Here is a 20,945-nt window from a genome sequence, read left to right on the forward strand (position 1 = left end):
AAATGTAACTCAGAGACTCGATAGAATTTTTTTCTACTTAATTAAATTTAGGAAATCATGAAATCCACTGAAGAACATTAAAAACCAGTATAAATATATTTACCCAAAAGAAATAATATTTTAGATATACTTATTAATTCTGATGCATTGTTGGTACTATTCGTGAAAAGGATAAATGTACTGCCGTGGAGCTGAATACGTCCATCGACTTGTACAAAATCTGTAAAAAAAGAAATAAATAGTATTATATTTCATCATATTTATATTTACATATCTTAAAAAAACTAAATAATATTAGGGGTTTCACATATTTGATAAAAAAAACATTTTAGTATAATATTTACCTAAAATTATTTAGTTCCTCTTCGATGATGAATTTCATCCTCATTCCACTGTTGAATGTGGAATTTAATCAACCTATAGAGATCTTGAAGAGGATGCGGTTGAATTGAATGCAGCTGTCCCATAAAATCCATGTTCCAAGGCAGTACAATACCCCATTTCCAAACTCAATTTTAAAATGACTTAGAAATGGATTGAAAAAAAAATGAACCCAAAACAATACAATTTCATGTAGGCATCAATAGAAATGAAATCAAAGACTTGGCAGTCTTAGAAGAATAGGAGTAAAATAAACAATAATACAAATAAAAGTTTTAGAAGTACAATCAATATAGAAGAAAAATAATAAAGAGTAAAAGACAGACAACCCTTGTTTGACAGCATATCTCTTAAAGAAAAGAGAAACTATGCGAAATGAGTCTTATGGTCGAAGATCCTAAGATTATCTAATTACCAGTATTTGCTAGTTCATTTAGCGTTATCCAGGGTGCACCACGAGGAGGCGAACTAGCTTTGCACCCCTCCAGAATGAAGACAATATGAGAGAAGAATAGAGATTTGATAAATTGAAAAAAACTGCATAAAAATGAGAAACAAACTTAAGAGAAGTATCAGAAAAAAAAATCAAAAAATTATATACATATAAGAAGACTTAGAAATACAATCAACGGAAGAGTGTATAGAATTGATGTACTATGATGATATTCCAATGAAGAAAATATGGGAGACAAATAGTGAAAGAGATATGATGAATTAAAAAAATGGTATGAAAAGGAATAAAAATATATACTTAATTCTATACAGGCAACAGAAATATTGAAATATTATGTCTTAGAAAAATTTGAGCATGGTGACACAAAAATGTTAAAAATATATAAATAAGGCTACCAATAGAAGAGTGATAAATAATGTAATTCCAATAAGAAAGAAAATATGAGTGAAAAATAATGAAAGAAAAATATGGTGTATTGAAAAAATGGCATGAAAACTTGGATTAAATTGGGGAAAATAGCCTGAAAATGAATATATGTAAACACACAAAAAATATACAAATATATAAAACAATCTTTGGAAGAATATATATAGAATTGATGAATGATATTCATATAAAGAAAATATGGCAGACAAAAATAGAACGAGGTAGACCAAAAGCAAGATGAAGCAAAAATTATTAGATGGTATTAAAAAAATAATGAAGTATGTGGTCAATAAGAACAGGAAAATTGAAAAAATTATGCTTAGCCACCTCTAACGAATATCTAGTCAAAATATGACTGAAGCACATAAAGAAAAATCCTCCAGAGCATATAAGTTCGCCTCCCTTCATCAGATTTAACCCTTGGCCGACGATTAAGCCTCACCAGTCAGTTCCCATCCCAGCTAAGCAGCCTCATCTCGGGTCACCCTCGTCACCCATCGAGCGGACATCCACCGGAACCCCCTACAGGCGGACCCCCCTCATCATCTTCAATGTGTCCGATATCCCGCCCCCTCTACCGTCGAGACGTCACGGGATACGTGCACGAAGAAGTCTCGTAGCTTGAGTGCCAGGTCGTATCCGGCCGAAGCCTCTAGCATTAGAACACCTAGCTCGTAAACCAGAGGGTGGTGACTCCCTTGGGTACCTATGCATGCTACATAGGTCATCGATGCCCGAACATCAGGGTTAGGGGGTGACCCGGGTCTCCTCCTCTTAGGGGAGGCTAGTTATGATGCTCTAGAGTCGATGTTACTCAGGAAAAATCATTGGAAAATTGCTAAGAAATGGCAGAAGTGACATCCTGTCGATGAATCAGGTTTTTTTAAATAAATGGCGAAAGCGCCAGTAATTGATCAGGAATTAGTCCTTATTATAAGATTTTTAAGAGTGATATGTGTGTGATATTATGTGTTTAAATTATACCTAAACAAGGCAAACCAAACCAACAGAAGAAAAATGACATGAAAGTAAAACCATCAAATCTAAAATTCTGTACAAGGAATTACACAAGCAAAAAAATATTGGAAGAATGACAGAATAAAAAAAATAATACAAATAAATGGTTTATAGAAATGCATGTCAATGGATTATTTATATAATAAAAAAGTATATATTTTATAGAATAGATAAATGATGTTATTCGGTATCCCCACAATGAAGAAAATATGGGAGTCAAGCTATTATAAAATAATTATAGTTAACCATAAACAAAATGAAGTAAAATTCGAAGTAGATTTAGTAGTATATTTTACCAAACAAAAGTATGGGAGGCCATCAGCTATTATAGGGAAATGGAAGTAAACCAAAAAAACAACAATCACAATAAATAAAAAAATTAAATGAAACAAACATATCTTCATGCGTACGCCATCAAGTAAAGTTCTAAGTGGATGTTATTATACCAAAAAGAAAAAAAAAATAGCTAAACCAAACCAAACCAAAAATTGGCTAAAATTAAAAATATTTGGTCTGACTTTCTCTACTAATAATAAGGAACCATTAAAATTTAACTCGGAGACTCATTGGGATTTTTTTTCCTACTTAATTAAATTTTAGAAATCATGAAATCCACTGATGAAAATTAAAAACCACTATATGTAAATATATTTACCCGAAAAAAGAAATTAAATTTTGGATATGCTTATAAGTCCTGAGGGATTGTTGGTAATATTGGTAATATTAGTGAAAAGGATAAATGTACTGCCCTGGAACTGTATACATCCATCGATTTGTTGTATAAAATCTGTAAAAAAAGAAATAAATAGTATTACCACAGTATTTTAAATATATCTTAAAAATATGGTTAGTCTGTTAATAAACGTTTAATATATAATTACGAAAATTATTTATAAATAATAAATAATTAAACTTACTTTTAATCAGATAATTGAAGATACTTTCATAAACCAGAAATATGTCCAAACATGAAGATTATATAAGAAGTGACTCAAGTCTCTCTTTTGGGTGGTTTCTGTGTGCTGATGTGTTTTATATTAACGCTCCTAAAAAAGAAAATTATAATTAAAGTTATTACACACCATATACACACATTCAAACAATGCAAACATTTTAAATACTCGTAAAATTTGACGACAATGTAGAGTATTAAACGTGTGTAAAGGTATTTTATTTTATCTGAAAATATTATGTAATTTTTGAGAATGCGGGCCCCTTCAGGTATACTAACACCTGATCCATTCTGAGAGACGTAGAAAAGACTCATTTGCCTGTACGGATAAACACCTAAAAAATCCCTTGAGCTTGAGGAATAAAAAAACATCTTTAAAAACAAAATCTAGCAAAAAATGGTCCAAATATCTCTAAATATAGAGCAATATTCTAAGTAACTATATTTTTAATGTACAATAGAGACATCAAGGAATATATCTATACTTCCATATACTCAATTTAGAACAAGAAAATGGCCAAATGAGGAAAAATATCAGCTTTTAAAGATGATGTAACTGAAATACTTGAAAGTGAAAAAAGCTATAGAAAACATAGAAATTAATGTGTACTTACAATTTCAGGATATTAAAAAGGCCTTAACAAACAGCATACACTCAAACAGTGTATAGGAAAATCACTTTTTCGATCAAAAATCAAAAAATTTGCAAGAACGACATAATGACACGCTGCTAACAACGGAAAATGTCGCACTGCCAATGTTGTCAGATTGAACAGATGTAAAAAAAAATGATAATTTTATGCTGTATACATCATGTTGTATTTATTTAGAAAAAATAGTATTTCTACCGAAACCTTACCGACACAATGGTCATATTATATGTTTATTAAATTTATCATAATTTCGTGATGGTTAAATTCCTTTTATACTTACAAAAATATTGATTTAGATTAGTTTCAGGACTTCGACGATAACTTGGCAACACAGACGTAAAAATTAAATGACATTTCTCAACTGACCAATCATAGTGAATTACTTAAAATATTTTGTGTGTAACTTGTGGATTTAATATGGATTTTTAATAACCAAGAAATATTTGTATTTTGAAGTAAAAAATATAAAGCTTTAGAAGCATTGTACCTATGATTTGCTTTATGTAAAATAAAATACAGAAAAAGCGTCTTCTTCAGAGAAGCCACGCCTTTAATATTTTTGACATCTTTGTATTACTGGTTGCATACCATACTAAACAAATAAGGCAAAAATTTCCAAAATGATTTTCTGCATAGCGCATACGAATATAAAACATGGAAAAATATATAAGATAAATATAAGGTTTAAGATAATGTTTCTAAGACAGCAAAGACTCTAACAAAGTTTTTTTACTTAAAAGTTAAGCATTAAAGCAATATTTTTTGTGTATTTTAAATACTTATTATTTTTACTCGTATTAGTTTTATTGTAATATACCTACTTTTCGTAGTTGAACTTGTTGAAAGACTTAAAAAGGAATAAAATATAGTTCCACTAGCACTAGATTGTTATGTTTATTTCATACTTAATACAAAATAGGTATTCAGGAATTGGTCAACTAAAACAAATACAAGCAAAACAAATAAGTATTTTAGTGTATCAGGGAATCAGGGCACTGAAATGAAGACTCTTCATTTTAATGTCTATCACGGTTACGGATTTTTAAGACTGATGGCTGGACATTTTGATTATTTTTTTATCATTATACAAAGAGAATCTGGGATATTTTCCCAACAATATTTTAACTAAATATCACTAGAACTAGAAAATAATAATACTTTCTAATAGATCTATTTATGTTATAATAACTACTGGAACAAAGAAGTGCCTTCTTGTCTTAAGATGGACAATGGTGGGTCATCCTCCAGGTCATGACATTTATCACATAAATCGTAAGCAGTCTCGTGATTCTATTATTCTTTTCTATTATTGTGATATATTATTGAAATATACGTATCGTCTATATCAGTTAAACTTCTATATTATTTGTATTGAATAGAGATGGTATAAGCATCCTAAAATCTAGAGAAAATACCGTATGATCGAAAAAAAAAACCGCGTCCAGTTGGCTGGGAAATGACGATCGATGACATTTCCCATACAAATTTGCATATAAAATGACAGCGATCTTCATTTCATAGCCATCGCTGACGCCATTTTTTCTCGATCATACGGTACAATGAATCTAAAATATGACAAAAATACAATTTCTAATACCTGTAAATTAAAATGACATACACAACTGTCACTGCCAGATATCCTCTGATGGACAAAACATCTACCGGGTGCGTCTCGAAAGTGACTCACCTCTATAACTTTTTTATCTTTTCAGATAAAAAAACGAGATTTGGTATGTTAGTATATGACATAAACTAGGATTGATTGACGTATTCAATTGTTTTTGGTCACTTCCTGTTTTCCCGTAATTACTACAACTTTTGATTTTTAAATAGCACCCTCGGTATATTTCTACTTTTTTCGATAGAAAATGACACTCTGAATAGAATGATGATAGAATATGTCTACTGTTGACATTTTTGCTTAGAAACAAATCGTATTTTCAATTTCAATCTAGAGTGTCATGACTGTGTTAAGAACACTAATTTTTAATCAAGGAGCCTTGAAAAAATAGTTTTGATCTTCTAATGTTTTTCGTGTCTTTTCCTGGCCGGTTAAAAAATGCCCAAAATATTTTTAATCATATCTCAATTTTTTCAAATGGAACAAGGGTGGCTTATTGCCATATTTGGAAAAAAATATTTATTACGATTAATTTGGTACCACACACTTGGTATTTCGAGTCAATGCCAATCGCCATTTGTCATTCTATTCAGACTGTCAGTTTCTATCGAATAAAGTAAAAATATACCGAGGGTGCCATTTAAAAATCAAAAGTTGTCATTTCCGGTGAAACAGGAAGTGACCAAAAACAATTGAATACGTCATAATAATTGTTATTATTATTTTCTAGTTTTCAGTGCACATAAGATAAAACCGTTTAACTTAAAAGTTTTTTTACCGATTTTTTTTATCCTTGAAAATATCGCTCATATTTCCAAATGCTACCTATGCCAAATGGATCCTGCGTTTGATCTCCGTATTTTGGTTCTCCTTACCCAGCTTGATTTTATGACCTAAATATATATAATGGTCTACGTTTTCAAGAATAAGGTTGTCAACGGTAATGTTATGGATATTGTTGCTCATTATCTTGGTCTTCTTCAAGTTCATTTAAAGGCCAATTTTCTGGGATTGGTCAATTAGCTTCTTTAGCATGATGTTCAGTTCTTAAATGTCGCTGCTCAGCAAGACAATGTCGTCTGCAAATCTAAGATGGCTAAGGTGTACCCCATCGATGTTTAGACCTCTATTTTCCCATTCTAATTTCTTGAAGACATTTTCCAGTGCCAGTGTAAATAACTTGGGAAAGATGGTATCTCCTTGTCTCACGCCCTTGCCGAGTGGTATTTTTTCTGTTTTGAGGTCATCATCTAATTTAACTTGGAAGGTTGCACTATCTATGGAGGTTACACGACTATGAAGTTTTTTTCGCGAAAAAAAAAACTCATTTGGATTTCTTTTTAATTTTTAGTTAAAAACAATAATATCTTTAAATAAAAGATCCAGTGGTTCTCAAAATTTAAGCAAAAAATCATTTTTTTTTAATTTTCAAAATAAAATAACTCCGTTATTTTGAACTTATTTGAAAAACGGTAAAGGTTGATTTTCATTATACTTACCGTATCAGCTACCTTCCGTTTCCCTTCCGTTTACATAAAATATTATATCATGTAGACAAATAGAACAATGCACACTATACTATACCCAATTCGTTTCCCTTCCGTTCCATGTCCTTTTCTTCCATACATTTTTTGGCGGACGGACTTGAGCGTATCGGAAACAGCGTTGTCAAGTTCTTACATTTGTACCAGCTCTCTGTTAACATTTTGCTCATATTTATTTATTTTTTTTTATTCTTTCACCTCTTAATTAAATCGATTACCCTTTTTAAAAGATACAAATTGTTAAAATAAAACTTTCGTAATGATATAAATTGTACAGGGTGGGTCAAATTGGACACTTTTAAAGGGAAACACCCCTTTCTATAGGAGATAGACGAAAACTAATATCGGTGTCTGGAGCTCAATTTTTATCAAAAACATGATGGTGAAAACCGTACATCGATATCTGTTACCGTTTCGGAGTTACGGGGTGTTTTTCAAAAATGTGCATTTTTAAGAAATTGCTGTAACTTTTTTGCTAAGGAAAATTTTGTATTTTTGTGAAAACATTTTCAAAGCACCTTTTTACGTAGAATTTAATGGTTTAAGTATAATTTTCTTAAAATTAATAATTTAAGAGTTATCAACAGGAAAATTGATTTTTTATTTGGGACACCCTGTATATTTTTAATTAACTGAAATGAACTTAAAATTACCTTTCCAAAAATGTAGCACACTTGATATTTTGTTGTAATCCCCTTCGAAATACAGAATTTTTTAAAGTTTGCCTCTTTTAACTAGTAGGTTTAGGGCCCCTTATTGATGATAATGTCCCTAATGGAACTCGAAAACATATTTTTCCAGCAAGACGAGGCACCGCCTCAGAACGCTGAAGTTATCAGCACATTTTCGCAGCCAATTTAATAAGCCAAGAATAATTGAATAGCTAACCAAGATCCCAGCCGTTAGCCGTCGAGGCCGCCGGACTTAGTGCCTATGGATCTAACCCTATGGAAATATTTGCGGAAGAATAAAGGTTCTTATTTTTAAATTTCCCGTATAATCTAGACGAGACCTAGAAATATTTAGCAGTTATGAGAAGGTATCTTCCACCCCTACTGAGTTAATGAATTTTCGCAAGAAATGATCAAACACGGCCCCGTCTGTCCATAACATAAGACGGTCGATATGTCGTATTGGAGTTTTTAATCATCTGCCGATGATGCTAACATGGTTTGCGAAACGCACGTCCAGTGTAAAAGTAAAATTGTTTTGGTGTATTGTGGTGATTTAGTGTTTTATTTTGCTGTGAAACACCAAAGGTTCCAACCCTCAACTGTAATGTCGAACACCTGTAGCAAAATCTCATGTCTTGGTTTGCTATTTATTTTTATTGTTATTGGATATAGTTTAAATGTGTTGTGATGTTGCTTAAATATAGTTTAAATTGTTATAAAATTCTGCATCTCTCATATCAAATATTATTTTCCTTTGAACTGATGCTCACAGCTAGAATTTTTTTTGCATTACAGCCGGCGCCTACAGTCAAAGCCTACTTATTTAAAGTGGGCGAATTTTTATAAACTCTATATCTCGAAGAGGAATCGAGCAAAATATCAAGTGTGCTATATTTTTGGAAAGGTAATTTTAAATTCTTTTCAATAAATTAAAAATATACAGGGTGTCCCATATAAAAAATCAAATTTTCTGTTGAAAATTCTTTAATTATTAATTTTTAAAAAAATATACTTAAACAATTAAATTCTAAAAATACAAAATTTTTCGTAGCAAAAAAGTTACAGCGATTTGTTAAAAATTCATATTTTTAAAAACACCCCGTAACTCCGAAACGGTAACAGATATCGATATGCGGTTTTCACCATCATGTTTTTGACAAAAATTGTGCTCCAGACACCGATATTAGTTTTCGTCTATCTCCTATAGAAAAGAGCGTTTCCCTTTAAAAGCGTCCAATTTGACCCACCCTGTACAATAAAAAGTATGGAACTGACACGGAACGGAATGGAACGGAAGCTTACGTATAGCATCAATACAATAAAAAAATACGGAACGAATATGGAATGGAAACGCAAGGTATAGTCAGAATCAACCTTAACGGATTTAACTTGATTGAAACTTAATAAAGAGGAAATATGTTTCTTTTTTAATTTTTAAATTTTACATAGGTAATCTAACATTTTAGAATAGTATTATTTATTATTACTATTATAGTTATTACTACGAAATCATTATTTTCACACATTTTGTTTTGAAAGACATTCCTTCAAAACATCAAAACACATTAGTCTGGCACGCATTCACGAAAAAAACTGAAACGTGCACGTGATTAAAGTTCACCATCTAAGTAAACAAGCACACAACAATCCATTGATGTAATTTTTACAACGATCGTCGCATTTCTAATACCCATTACATACAGCCGCCTATACGTCACGCAGTGTGAGATAACGAAACAGTATAAGTACCAACCTCTCCTGATGTTTCCTCATTGTGTTTTCGATTGTTCCATCGAACACAATCAAGAAAACTGTATAGACCAAGCTCTGTACCAGTCAATTTAGAAGAATCTCTTCTTGTGTACATTTTTCCATCGAAAAACTCAAGAAAATGCCTGCTCCAAGCATCCTCCTTGGTTCCGCCACCAGATACATCGCTGGAAGGAACGCAGTTCAGACAGTGTACTGGAAAAGCACCCCTGGACACCAACAGAGGTTCCTGAAGTTGGCCAAGACCTGCAATTTTGGCAAAGCTCCCAGTCCACCGTTGAAAGTGAAGGAAATGCAACAAGTTAAGTTCTACTAGTATTATTATTATTAACGTTTCTTGGAACGTTGTAATTTCTGTGTGATTTTCCAGCTCTGGATGTTCTTAATTTATTATTTATTTTGTATCTGTTATTTTCCGATTTTGATGTAAAAGAATTTGTGATTTTTTGTTGTTATATTGTTACTATAAGTATATTTTTTACTAGAATGCAATACATGCTGAATTAAACAATTACTTTTATGTGTTTTATTAAAACTATTTATATTTTTCTAACTATGCTTAGTATAATATTTGACTATATAATTCCTCTGGGGTTATACAGGGTGGGGCACCTCATTCGCCTTGGTTGATTATACGAAAATGGAAAGATGTAGAAACAAAATTTTATGGGTATATGTAGAGAGGTAATGTGCCGGTATTTTATTTCATTTCTGGATTCTTGTCAACACCCTGTACATTTCAGAGTTAATTCTTGTGCTGACTTTGAAGCCAGAAAAATAAACTTTACTAAAAAATTTTATTGCTTCCTTAAATGTATACAGGGGTATCAAAAATTGTTTGGCTATTTTAAATATTTATTTTACATAAAAACTTCGTTATTTCAAATACAACACTATGTATTTTTTAAAACAAGTCGAAGCAGATTTAAATGCTCTTTCAAACTATATTAGGGTTTCCTATACCTATCTGGCTCAGATTTTGAATAAAAAGCGATTTTTAAATAAAATGGCAATCAAGATGGCTGGTGTCGCCATGGCAATTTGCTAGTGACAGTTAGCAACTATTTTCAAAATATACATTACTTGATGGACTTTATTTAAATTTATAAAAGTTAACTTTTATTTAATTTACCTACAATAGTTTAATAAGTAAGTATTTATTATTTTATCAAGAAAAATAAAGAAGGAGTTCTTTGATTTATATTACGATGACTTGTAGACATATTGGATTTTCTATAAAAGAACGAATTAAGGCAAATTCATTTTCTTCACTTTCAACTACAGGTTTCTGCCTAATAGGTTTTTCACATACCACACTATCAGCTCTGCGAAATAGGAAAAGTAGTATTTCCAAAAAACTCTTGTCAAGAAAATTTCTATTTGGATATCTTTGAGCATAAACTCTTCAGGCCAACAAGCAATTGTCCTCACAAAAAAAAAATCACTAGCACTAGTAAAATGAATGGAAGGAATGGATATTATGTTCCATTTCTTCTGCCAACAGATACTGCTTTATTTTTCTTAATAAAATAATAAATACTTACTTATTAACCTTATTGTAGGTAAATCAATTATTATTTAGAAATAACCCGTTATAAATTTAAATAAAGTCCATAAACTAATGTCGATTTTGAAAATAGCTACTGAGTGTCACTGGAAAATTGCCATGGCGACATCAGCCATCTTTATTACAATTTTATTGAAAAATCGCTTTTTATTCAAAATCTGAGCCAGATAGGTATAGGAAACCCTAATATAGTTTGAAAGAACATTTAAATCTGCTTCGACATATTTAAAAAAATACATAATGTTGCATTTGAAATAACGGAGTTTTTATGTTAAATAAATATTTAAAATAGACCAGCAATTTTTGATACCACCTGTATACATTTAAGGAAGCAAAAACATTTTTTAGTAAAGTTTATTTCTCTGGCTTCAAAGTCAACACAAGAATTAACTCTGAAAAGTAATGTACAGGGTGTTGACAAACTTTTTTATTACAGCATGCTTAGTTAAATATCTTTAAATATTTTAAAAACCAAAGCTTTTAAACATATTAAACCTTTATAATAAATGCCTTATTTTATGTCCAAGAATCCAAAAATGAAATAAAATACCAGGTGTTCCATAAGAAAAAATATAACTTTGGTATGGGTCTTAGTTCTGACACACCCTGTACATTTCAAAATAATTTTAAATTATGCACATTGCCTCGCCATATATACCCATAAAATATTTTGTTTCTACATCTTTCCGTTTTCGTATAATAAACCGAGGCGAATAAGGTGCGCCACCCTGTATAGTCAAAAAGTGTAATAGCAGTAAACTTTAAGATTATAAGAAGGGATGCTATTAAAAAATTCTCTATTAATACTCAAATATCTTTGATTAATAATGTTATTCAAAATTAGCAGTTATTCTCTACATGGGATTTTAACAATTTTATCAAAAAAAAAATATAGTACCTTTTGGTTTTTCTTATTAATATACAGAGTGTTTCAAATTTTTTAACACTAAAACTGTATATTTTTAAATCAAATGCTATATATCTTCTTATGATTAGTATATTATTTTTCATGAAAATTTAGTATTTGAAATTTTAGGATGAAGTTCCATGAAGTAAAAAATAAGTAGTTTTTGGAATATATCTGGTCCAATTTACAAGCATTATGCTTATTCATTGTTTTATTTAAAAATAATCTCAAAATTGAAAAGATGCAATTTTTGGTTTTTAATAAAAAAGTCCTTTTTTGTATTAGTTCCATCTGAAATTTAAAATATTTTTAATAGTCAGACTTTATGCAGAAATGCAGAGTATATACAGAGAAAGGTTGTCATTAATAGGTATTCCCATCTGAGAGCACTTCTTGCGCCAGTGCTTAAGAGCTTCTGATAGGTAGATTTTAAATAAAGTTGGGGACAGACAACAACCCTGTTTTAGACCTTTTGATATTGGGAATAATTCAGATAGAGTTGCTGTACCGCTTTTATTAGTGTTATATTTATTGGGCTTTTTTCGAAAACTTCCCATAGTTTCTTAATTCGTACCGTATCATAAGCCTTACTAAGGTCCACAAACAGGATATGAATTTGGTCGTTATTCGTTGCCCTCTTTTTCTCAATGATCTGAGTGATTGGAAAGATATTATCAATGCATGAGCGGCCTGCTCTGAACCCGGCTTGTTCTTCAATCTCATGGGGGCTAAATTCATCTTCTATTAGGGTTTTAAGTATTTTTCCGTACAGTCTGCTAAGAGTGTCAGATACAGCTACACACTTTAATAATGATAAGGAGCTTATTGAATGAAACATATAACAGTAATTATTTAAATCAGCATATTATATTGAATTCTAGTAAAAAAATTAACTTAACAATATCAACAAAGAATGAATCACAAGTTATTTTACATCGATATCGGAAAATAACAGATACACAATAAATAATAAATTAAGAACATCAACAGCTGGAAAATCACAAAGAAACTACAACGTTCCAGGAAACGTTAGTAATAATAATACTTAGTAGAACTTAATTTGTTGCATTTCCTTCACTTTCAACGGTGGACTGGGCGCTTTGCCAAAATTGCAGGTCTTGGCCAACTTCAGGAACCTCTGCTGGTGTCCAGGGGTGCTTTTCCAGTACACTGTCTGAACTGCGTTCCTTCCAGCGATGTATCTGGTGGCGGAACCAAGGAGGATGCTTGGAGCAGGCATTTTCTTGAGTTTTTTGTTGGAACAAGAAGAGATTCTTCTAAACTGACTGGTACAGAGCTTGCTCTATACAGTTTTCTTGATTGTGTTCGATGGAACAATCGAAGACACAATGACAAAACGACTGGAGAGGTTGGTACTTATACTCTGTCTAGTTATCACACTGCATGACGTAGGTGGTGGTATGTAATGTGTACGAATGGGACGATCGTTGTAAAAATTACATAAATAATTAGACTGTTTTGTTTTTGTTTACTTATTTGGTGAACTATAATCACGTGCATCTTTCCTTTTTTTTCGTGAAAGCATGCCAGACTAATATGTTTTGCTGTTTTGAAGGAAATCCTTTCAAAACAAATTAAGAAAATAGTGATTCAGTAGTTTTTATAGAGGCTATGAAATCGATTTGTAAAGTGGCCGCATCATCAATTGTTTAAGAGAAACACAGTTACTTTGCTATAAATAATATGGTAATAGTAAATCATACAGGATGTTCAAAATTCTTCGTCAATCTAAAATATAAAATAATTTTTCTTCGTTTTTTTTTAAATAAAACACCATGCATATTATTTTTTCAATAGATGGAGAATTAAAAAATGAGCATTTCTTGTATTTAGAGTATTTCAAAATATTTAACGGTTTCGCAGATATTCGTGGTTTTATATTTCATATGGCATTTTCCACGGTAAATTGTCATCAAAGCCACCCAATTATTTTTCTCTCGTATTTTACCATTGAAAGAGCCATATGAAATAATACTGCGTGTATCTGCGAAACCATTAAAAATTTTGAAATACTTTAAATACAAAAAAAATACAGGGTGTTGCATTTAAAAAAATAACAACAAAAATTATTTTATATTTTAGAAAGTATGGCGTAGAATTGTTAACACCCTGTATGATTTAAGTTTACGATATTTATAGCAAAATACGTATAGACCATCTAAAGTAAATACCTAACATAGATCTGATTTCAGGACAATTCTTGTATTTGTATCTAATAATTTTTTTAAGAAAGGTTGAAAAAAAAAATATATTTTTTATTTATTTATTAATATCTTTAAAATTATCGAAATATATTTACTCATATCTTAGTATTATCACACATCATACAGATTATAAACTTTGTTTTTTCTTTATAGTTTTTCGTGGTTCAAATTTTCGGAATCGGGCATTAGTTAGGATACTAGTTTGCGCACATAGCACGCCCACTTATGGCCTCTAAAATTGTGCACAGCGCCTGACCGGCACAGTTATTAGAGAGATATCGGAAAACCGAATAGCGTCATGCAGTATTTACGCGTACCCAGGGCCAGTCAACTGAGATATACGACCTTGAACGATCTTTTTTTTGGGGTAGTAATTTCCTGGGGCGCTAGATGGCGTATTTTTATTTTAATTTTTCTAGTTGCCTAACAATTGCGTACAAAATTGTTTTTATAGTTGCCTAAATAGGCCTATTAATTATGTTTGTCGTTTTCCCTTTCCGGCTTCCTCCTTCCTCTTCAGTTGTGTTTTTTGCAATTGAACGGAGATGTGCGTTTCGCTGTTTTCTGGTTGTTTGGCTGTGTTTTTTGCAATCTTCATTTTACAATCGTGATTTTGTATATTTGAATTTTTTTGAACTTTGTTTTGTGTTTGATTTTTAAGATCTTTATTAAAGGTAAGGTTTAAATTAAAGGTCTTTGATTTATCTAACAATTTTATTTAATAATCCGAGAAAGTGAGGTGAGGTAACCTAACCAAGTCCAAATGTTTGTGAATTTTATTTTTTAACAATGTAATATTTACAACGCCATATATTTTTACAAAAAAAAATTGATCAACTCCATATTTTTGTACATAAACTCCACAATTGTTCAAGTCCATATGTAAAAAATACACGTAAATAAAACATTGTTTCTAATGGACGTCACTTTCTCTTGTATTCCAACGATATTTGTTATGTGTTCTTAAATCTGGTACTATAATAAATATTATACTTTTTAATCTGTTGTTTTATTTGTTTGTAAAATGTTTCATGGTATAATTTTCTGTAAATTAAAATAAATTATTTATTGTAGGTTTTTATGCACATAATGATATAAGCAAACCATTTAACACTTTACAATAGTTTAACCTGGTTTAACCTTTATATATAAATCCTTGTTTTTTACCATTTGACTTGTTTGCCAACTTGAGACCAATCAGATGACTACACATTATTTTGTAGAAATCTGATTGGCTCTAACTGGCGAACAAGTCAATACGTCTTGCTTAAAAATAAATTGCATCTATTTAAATTTGCCGCCACATTTGTTACTTTCCTGGGTGGCTAGATGGCGCCACTTCAATATACAGATTACAGATTTCTTTACAAATTTGAAACCGTTTTGAAACTAAAAAATGCATGGGAGTTAGCGTTCTTCTTTAGTGTGTTCTGTGCGCGTACCTTATCATGGTTACGATATGCGCGAGTCAATTTTTAACGCAACACCCGCTAATAACGTTACCGCCTGACGTAATTTGCGGATCAATTACATCAAGCGCTATTTCTAAATAACGTTCAAAAATTGCTTAAATGGGTATATGCGGGTACATTTGACAACCGGGGCCGGCCGGCGAGCGGCGAGATCTTTTATTTTAGGTTATGTTTGAATTGTTTTGAATTATTACTTTAGTTTTATTAGGTAATTTGATATCTAAGTAGCTGGGATAAGTTTTAATTAATTAAATATGGCCCAAAATATGGATTCCACCTCTTCCATTATTAAAGAACCTATAAAGAGGCTTCGGTTTACAGCAGATGACGACTTAGCCCTTCTAAGAGAATTTGTTGCTTGTTGCCCTAAACCCACTGTCAGACGTTGAACAATGAGGCACTGGAAATAAGCACTTTAGCCCTTTAGTTTTAAAATACCTAGTAAACAAAGCAATTTCAAGGTTTTAAATTCAAAGTTAGGTTAAGTTTAAATAGCGGACGCGACGAGAACAGAATTCTTTCCGATCCGATAACTATAAATGAAGAGAGTTAATACCAACTCACGTAAAGGAAATAACACCCTTATTAACGTCCATGCACGCTATTCGGTTTAGCGATATCTCTCTATTATGCTGTTTATTGTTATTTTACGCAAGTTTATTTTTGCGCACAGGAAATTTTACTCGTTTGCACATCGTCATAAAAAACAATTTTCGTACCGCGAATTAGGGATAAGATTTTTATCTGTATACATATAGTATACCTAATCTGTGGTATTATGTAAAGTGATCTGAAAGAAAGCCAAAAATGCAATAATTTACTGGGCGTTCCATTTAAAAAAAATCATCCCGATACACCCACACTTTTTTGAGCCACCCTATAGAAGTTAAAATATTTTCCTGAAATACATCCTAGTACATAATTTAGGTTTGCACTTAAACAAAATTTCCAAGTTTATTATTGTAGAAGATACAGATGTCCGACGCACTAGTTGCCGGACACTGACATTTGAGTATGAAATATTATACCTACTACATAATACAGTCTCTCCAACGACATAATCCCTGACAGTGACAGTTGTGTCTGTCAAAATCTTCCCTGATTCGTTCGGCCGAGTATACCTAAAATATACAGGGTTGTTCACCACATACGACACGGAGTATTGTAGCTAAACGATTAGATTTTTGCAAATTGCAAGTTTTGGGTTTTGGGTTGGGAGGACTATTAGAGCTACAATTTAAAAATAATTTTACAAGATACAGAGTGTCCCAAATAAATAAAAAATATCAAAGTTGTATTTTTTTAAACGGAACACCCTGTATATTATTACATTTTTAGTTTTTACGTTTAAAATAAAGGTAAATTTGATTAAGGTTTATCACACTTAAACCTTACCGTTTTTGAAATATTTTTTTTTTTGTAAAAATACAGTAGTAATTTTAATGCTTCATTTCTCTAGGCGCATTTAAGTTTTTCAAACCAAATATTGTACTGAAGTATTTCTATTTACTAAATTTTGTGTTGCAATAATAAAAATTATACAACCTTATACAGAGTGTCTAAAAATTTATTTTAAATAATTACTAGCTTTAAACGGCAATAACCTGTTTAATTTAAACAGAACACCCTGTATATTTCACGTGAATCAGATGCACAATTTAATTGTCTATAAAACTGTATTCCATTTTTTACCTATCTCTTCAAGTTTTCGTAGAAAATGCATTTTCTTATAAGTTTAGACCTCATTATTAATATGCCTATGGAATATTGACATTTTGAATTGTTTTTAAAGATGTAACAAATTTTTAAAGAGTACAGATACTAATATTGTCGATATAGTTCGTTTATTTCATTAAAAAATAAAAAAAAAACTGTTTAAATATTTGTTAAAAAGGACCAATTAATATGGCTTCCAGTATTCAAACTACATTAATTGACTGTTTGCGTTGATTAATAATAATTGCTCCAAATACTAAAAAACTGAATTTTGTATGTGTATCAGACAGTGTGGTAAAATATTTTTTGGCTTATTTATAACAACCTAGACGTTTATTTTCATAACTTATTATTATATTGATTTCTGATTCAAATCCATACTTTTTTAGAATAATTTATTAACACGATTAAGTATGTAATTAATTAATATTTGGACGGATAATGGTATACAAATAATGTGGTATATTTTATATATATATATACTCTTTTATAAAGATTTAAATAGTTTTCTTTTTCTATACAAATGGGCTAGTAATATTATCATTTTTAGCACCTGTACATATTGTCGATTTGTTGCTTTAAAAACAATCTAAAATGTCAATATTCCATGGGTATATTGAAAAATGGAGGTCTAAATTACAAGAAAATGAATTTTCTACGAAAATTTGAAGAGACAGGTAAAAAATGGTATAGCACAATTTGATAGACAATTAAATTGTGCACCTAATTCTGAAATGAATTAAAGTGAGGTGTTTTTGTAAATACTCAAAGAACAAAGGAAAAAATAATAAAAATAAAATATTTGACACGTAATAATGATAAGTGGTGTTGAAAAATGATTTAATAATATTATTATTTTTGGTCACATTAAGTAACGCAAAAAGAAATTTATAAATGTATTAGATGAAGGTCTTGCAGTTGATGGCAACAATAACAATTTTAGCATAAACATAAATAAAGAGATATAATATATCCAGAGGAGTCCAGTTGCGTGGAATTGACGTCAACAAATATGGTTAAGAAAAAAATTCCAAATGCTGTTTTGTTTATCAGTGGCATGAAAAATATTGCAAATCAAATATCGTTTATTTACACAGAAACATGATTTTGTGTTTGTGGGTAAAAGTACAATTTTTAAAAAATAACCTTTCCGACAGTTTATCATAGTATATTGCTCGATGGAAGATAAATTAAACGACATTTTTATACTTCTAAACTTAAATTTCAATTATTTAAAGAATGTTTCCATATCCATATGTATAAAAAAATATTTAGAAACAAGTGTCTCCAATACTTGCTTTGTGAAAAATAAAATCTTGAAATTATTGCTATATCTCCGAAACTAAAATGTATTAGGGCAAACTATATCTATATTTTTTTTTAAATATACTTTTTAGTTTTAAACATTACCACTGCATATTTTAAGTAACTAAAAAGTAAGAAAATAGAAAAAATATAAAGGGTATAATTTTTACACTATATTTTTTATACCATATATTATTTATATTTTAATTTACATTTTATAATATTTCTATTTTTTACCAAACTTCAATGGGTGTTCCTATGAGCATATGCCGTAAGAGGTTTTCTGGGTTTTTGAAACCCTATCAAGTCATTACAGCTCTTTGAAACATCTTGTATTTTTTTAGATCATATCTGGTATGTATACCGAGTCACTTTTGAGGCCCGCCCCTATAACTATTTAGCCCCTATAACTGATTTATTCTTGCAGATAAAAAAAAACAGATTTGGAATGTTACTATATGACATAAATTTGGATTGATTGACGTATTCAATTGTTTTTGTGGTCACTTCCTGTTTCACTGGAAATGGCTACAACTTTTGATTTTTAAATGACACCCTCGGTATTTTTTACTTTATTCGATAGAAAATTACATTCTGAATAGAATGACATATCATATGTCAACTTTTAGCATTCTCGCTTAATAAAAAATCGTATTTTAAAATTCAATCTAGAGTGCCATATCTATGTTAAAAACACTAATTCTTAATCAAGGAGCCATGGAAAAATAGATTTGATCGTCTAATCTTTTAGTGTCTTGTTCTGACCAGTTAGAAAATACTCAAATCGTATTTTTAATCACATCTCAATTTTTTCAAATGAAACGAGGGTGGCTCATTAGCATATTTGGAAAAAGCACTTTTTTACGAATAATTTGATACCACACACTTGGTATTTCGAGTCAAATTTTCGTTACGAACCGCATGTTACACTTTCCAAGTTATAATTTCAAATAAATAAAATGCGAAAATGTCAAAAGTTGACATATCATATGTCATTCTATTCAGAGTGTTATTTCTATCGAATAAAGTAAAAAAAATACCGAGGGTGCCATTTAAAAATCAAAAGTTTTGTAGTCATTTCCGGTGAAACAGGATGTGACCGAAAACGATTGAATACGTCAATCAATCTAACATACAAAATCTTCTTTTTTAACTGAAAAAATAAAAAAGTAATAGGAGTGAGTCACTTTTGCGACGCACCCGGTATAACTAAATTGTTAATTGTTTTAATATACAATATGATCGAAAAAAAAACGGACAAATAAAGACCGCTGTCATTTTATATGTAAAATTTTATGGGCAATGTCCGTCAATTTTCAAGTTCCAAGTCATCTGGACGTCGTTTTTTTTTATCATACGGTGCTATGACCAATACATAGATATAGTATGTACAACGAATCAGGAAAGATTTTGACAGACGATATAAAAAATAATAATGAGAAAAAATACAATTTGCCTGTGAAATATAAAATGACAGACACAATTGTCATTGTCACGGTTCCTCTCGTTGAACAGGCTATATCTAAAATTACAATATAAAGAAACATACAGTTGCAGAAAGTTGATATTTTCGAAGAATATACGTCTCACTTATAATTCCAATAATCTGAAGGTTACTTTATCAATAAGTTCGTTTTTCAAAAATTTCCAAGCGAAATTTAAATCTTCAAACGTCAAAGAATGAGTTCTAATATACGGGCCGGTGGAATTTTTTTCATTAATTTTTAATTTATGAGAGCAAAGATAAATATAAATCACAACACATAAAGGAGACATGTGGTCTGCTAGTGGTCGTATTCTCATTATTGTTGCCAAATTAGAAATTATGTTATCAGGATTAATGGATTTTATTTATTAAAATAAATTATGTCAATTTAAAAAAAAATGATAGTGAAAAATATAAATAATAAGTTATTTGATAAAAAAAAATATTTTATGTAGAGCCTAATAATAGGTAGATGGCGTTCCTCTAAATCAGGGTTTCTTAAAGTGTGGTCCATGGACCCCTTAGGAGTCCATAGAACGTGTATCAGGCGTCCGCGATCCGCATTACACCAGTTAACTGTAAACATATTTATTAAGAAAATAAATAGTGTACGACGGCGAATTCAGTAGGTATGTAATCACTAAACACTACGCGATGCGCGTAAGGATCCAAAAAACAAAGTTGAAGCTGTTCCTTTATCAAACAATGTTATTCATTCTAGAATTGTTGAAATGTCGTCAAATGTTTTACAAGTTGTTGAACAATTATTTGCTTC

General features: G+C 30.5%; 1 protein-coding gene across 1 annotated transcript; it reads right to left on the minus strand.

The window, feature by feature from the left end:
• Positions 1-12,429: 12,429 nt before the first annotated feature.
• LOC115879179 lies at positions 12,430-13,206 on the minus strand. Its single transcript, XM_030895871.1, has 2 exons — positions 13,045-13,206; positions 12,430-12,768 (listed from the first exon to the last, which is right to left on the minus strand). Exons 1-2 carry the CDS (start codon positions 13,204-13,206, stop codon positions 12,430-12,432), a joined length of 501 nt encoding a protein of 166 aa, XP_030751731.1.
• Positions 13,207-20,945: the final 7,739 nt, after the last annotated feature.

Source organism: Sitophilus oryzae, unplaced genomic scaffold (assembly GCF_002938485.1).
Source record: "Sitophilus oryzae breed Bouriz unplaced genomic scaffold, Soryzae_2.0 scaffold_1576_pilon_pilon, whole genome shotgun sequence".
NCBI lineage: Eukaryota > Metazoa > Arthropoda > Insecta > Coleoptera > Curculionidae > Sitophilus > Sitophilus oryzae.

Coding starts and splice junctions, on each gene's coding strand:
- LOC115879179 (XM_030895871.1), bottom strand. CDS start 13,206: ATGCCTGCTCCAAGCATCCTCCTTGGTTCCGCCACCAGATACATCGCT. Junction 12,769..13,044: donor CGCCCAGTCCACCGTTGAAA/GTGAAGGAAATG, acceptor TCATTATTAAAG/TGTGTAGCTGTATCTGACAC.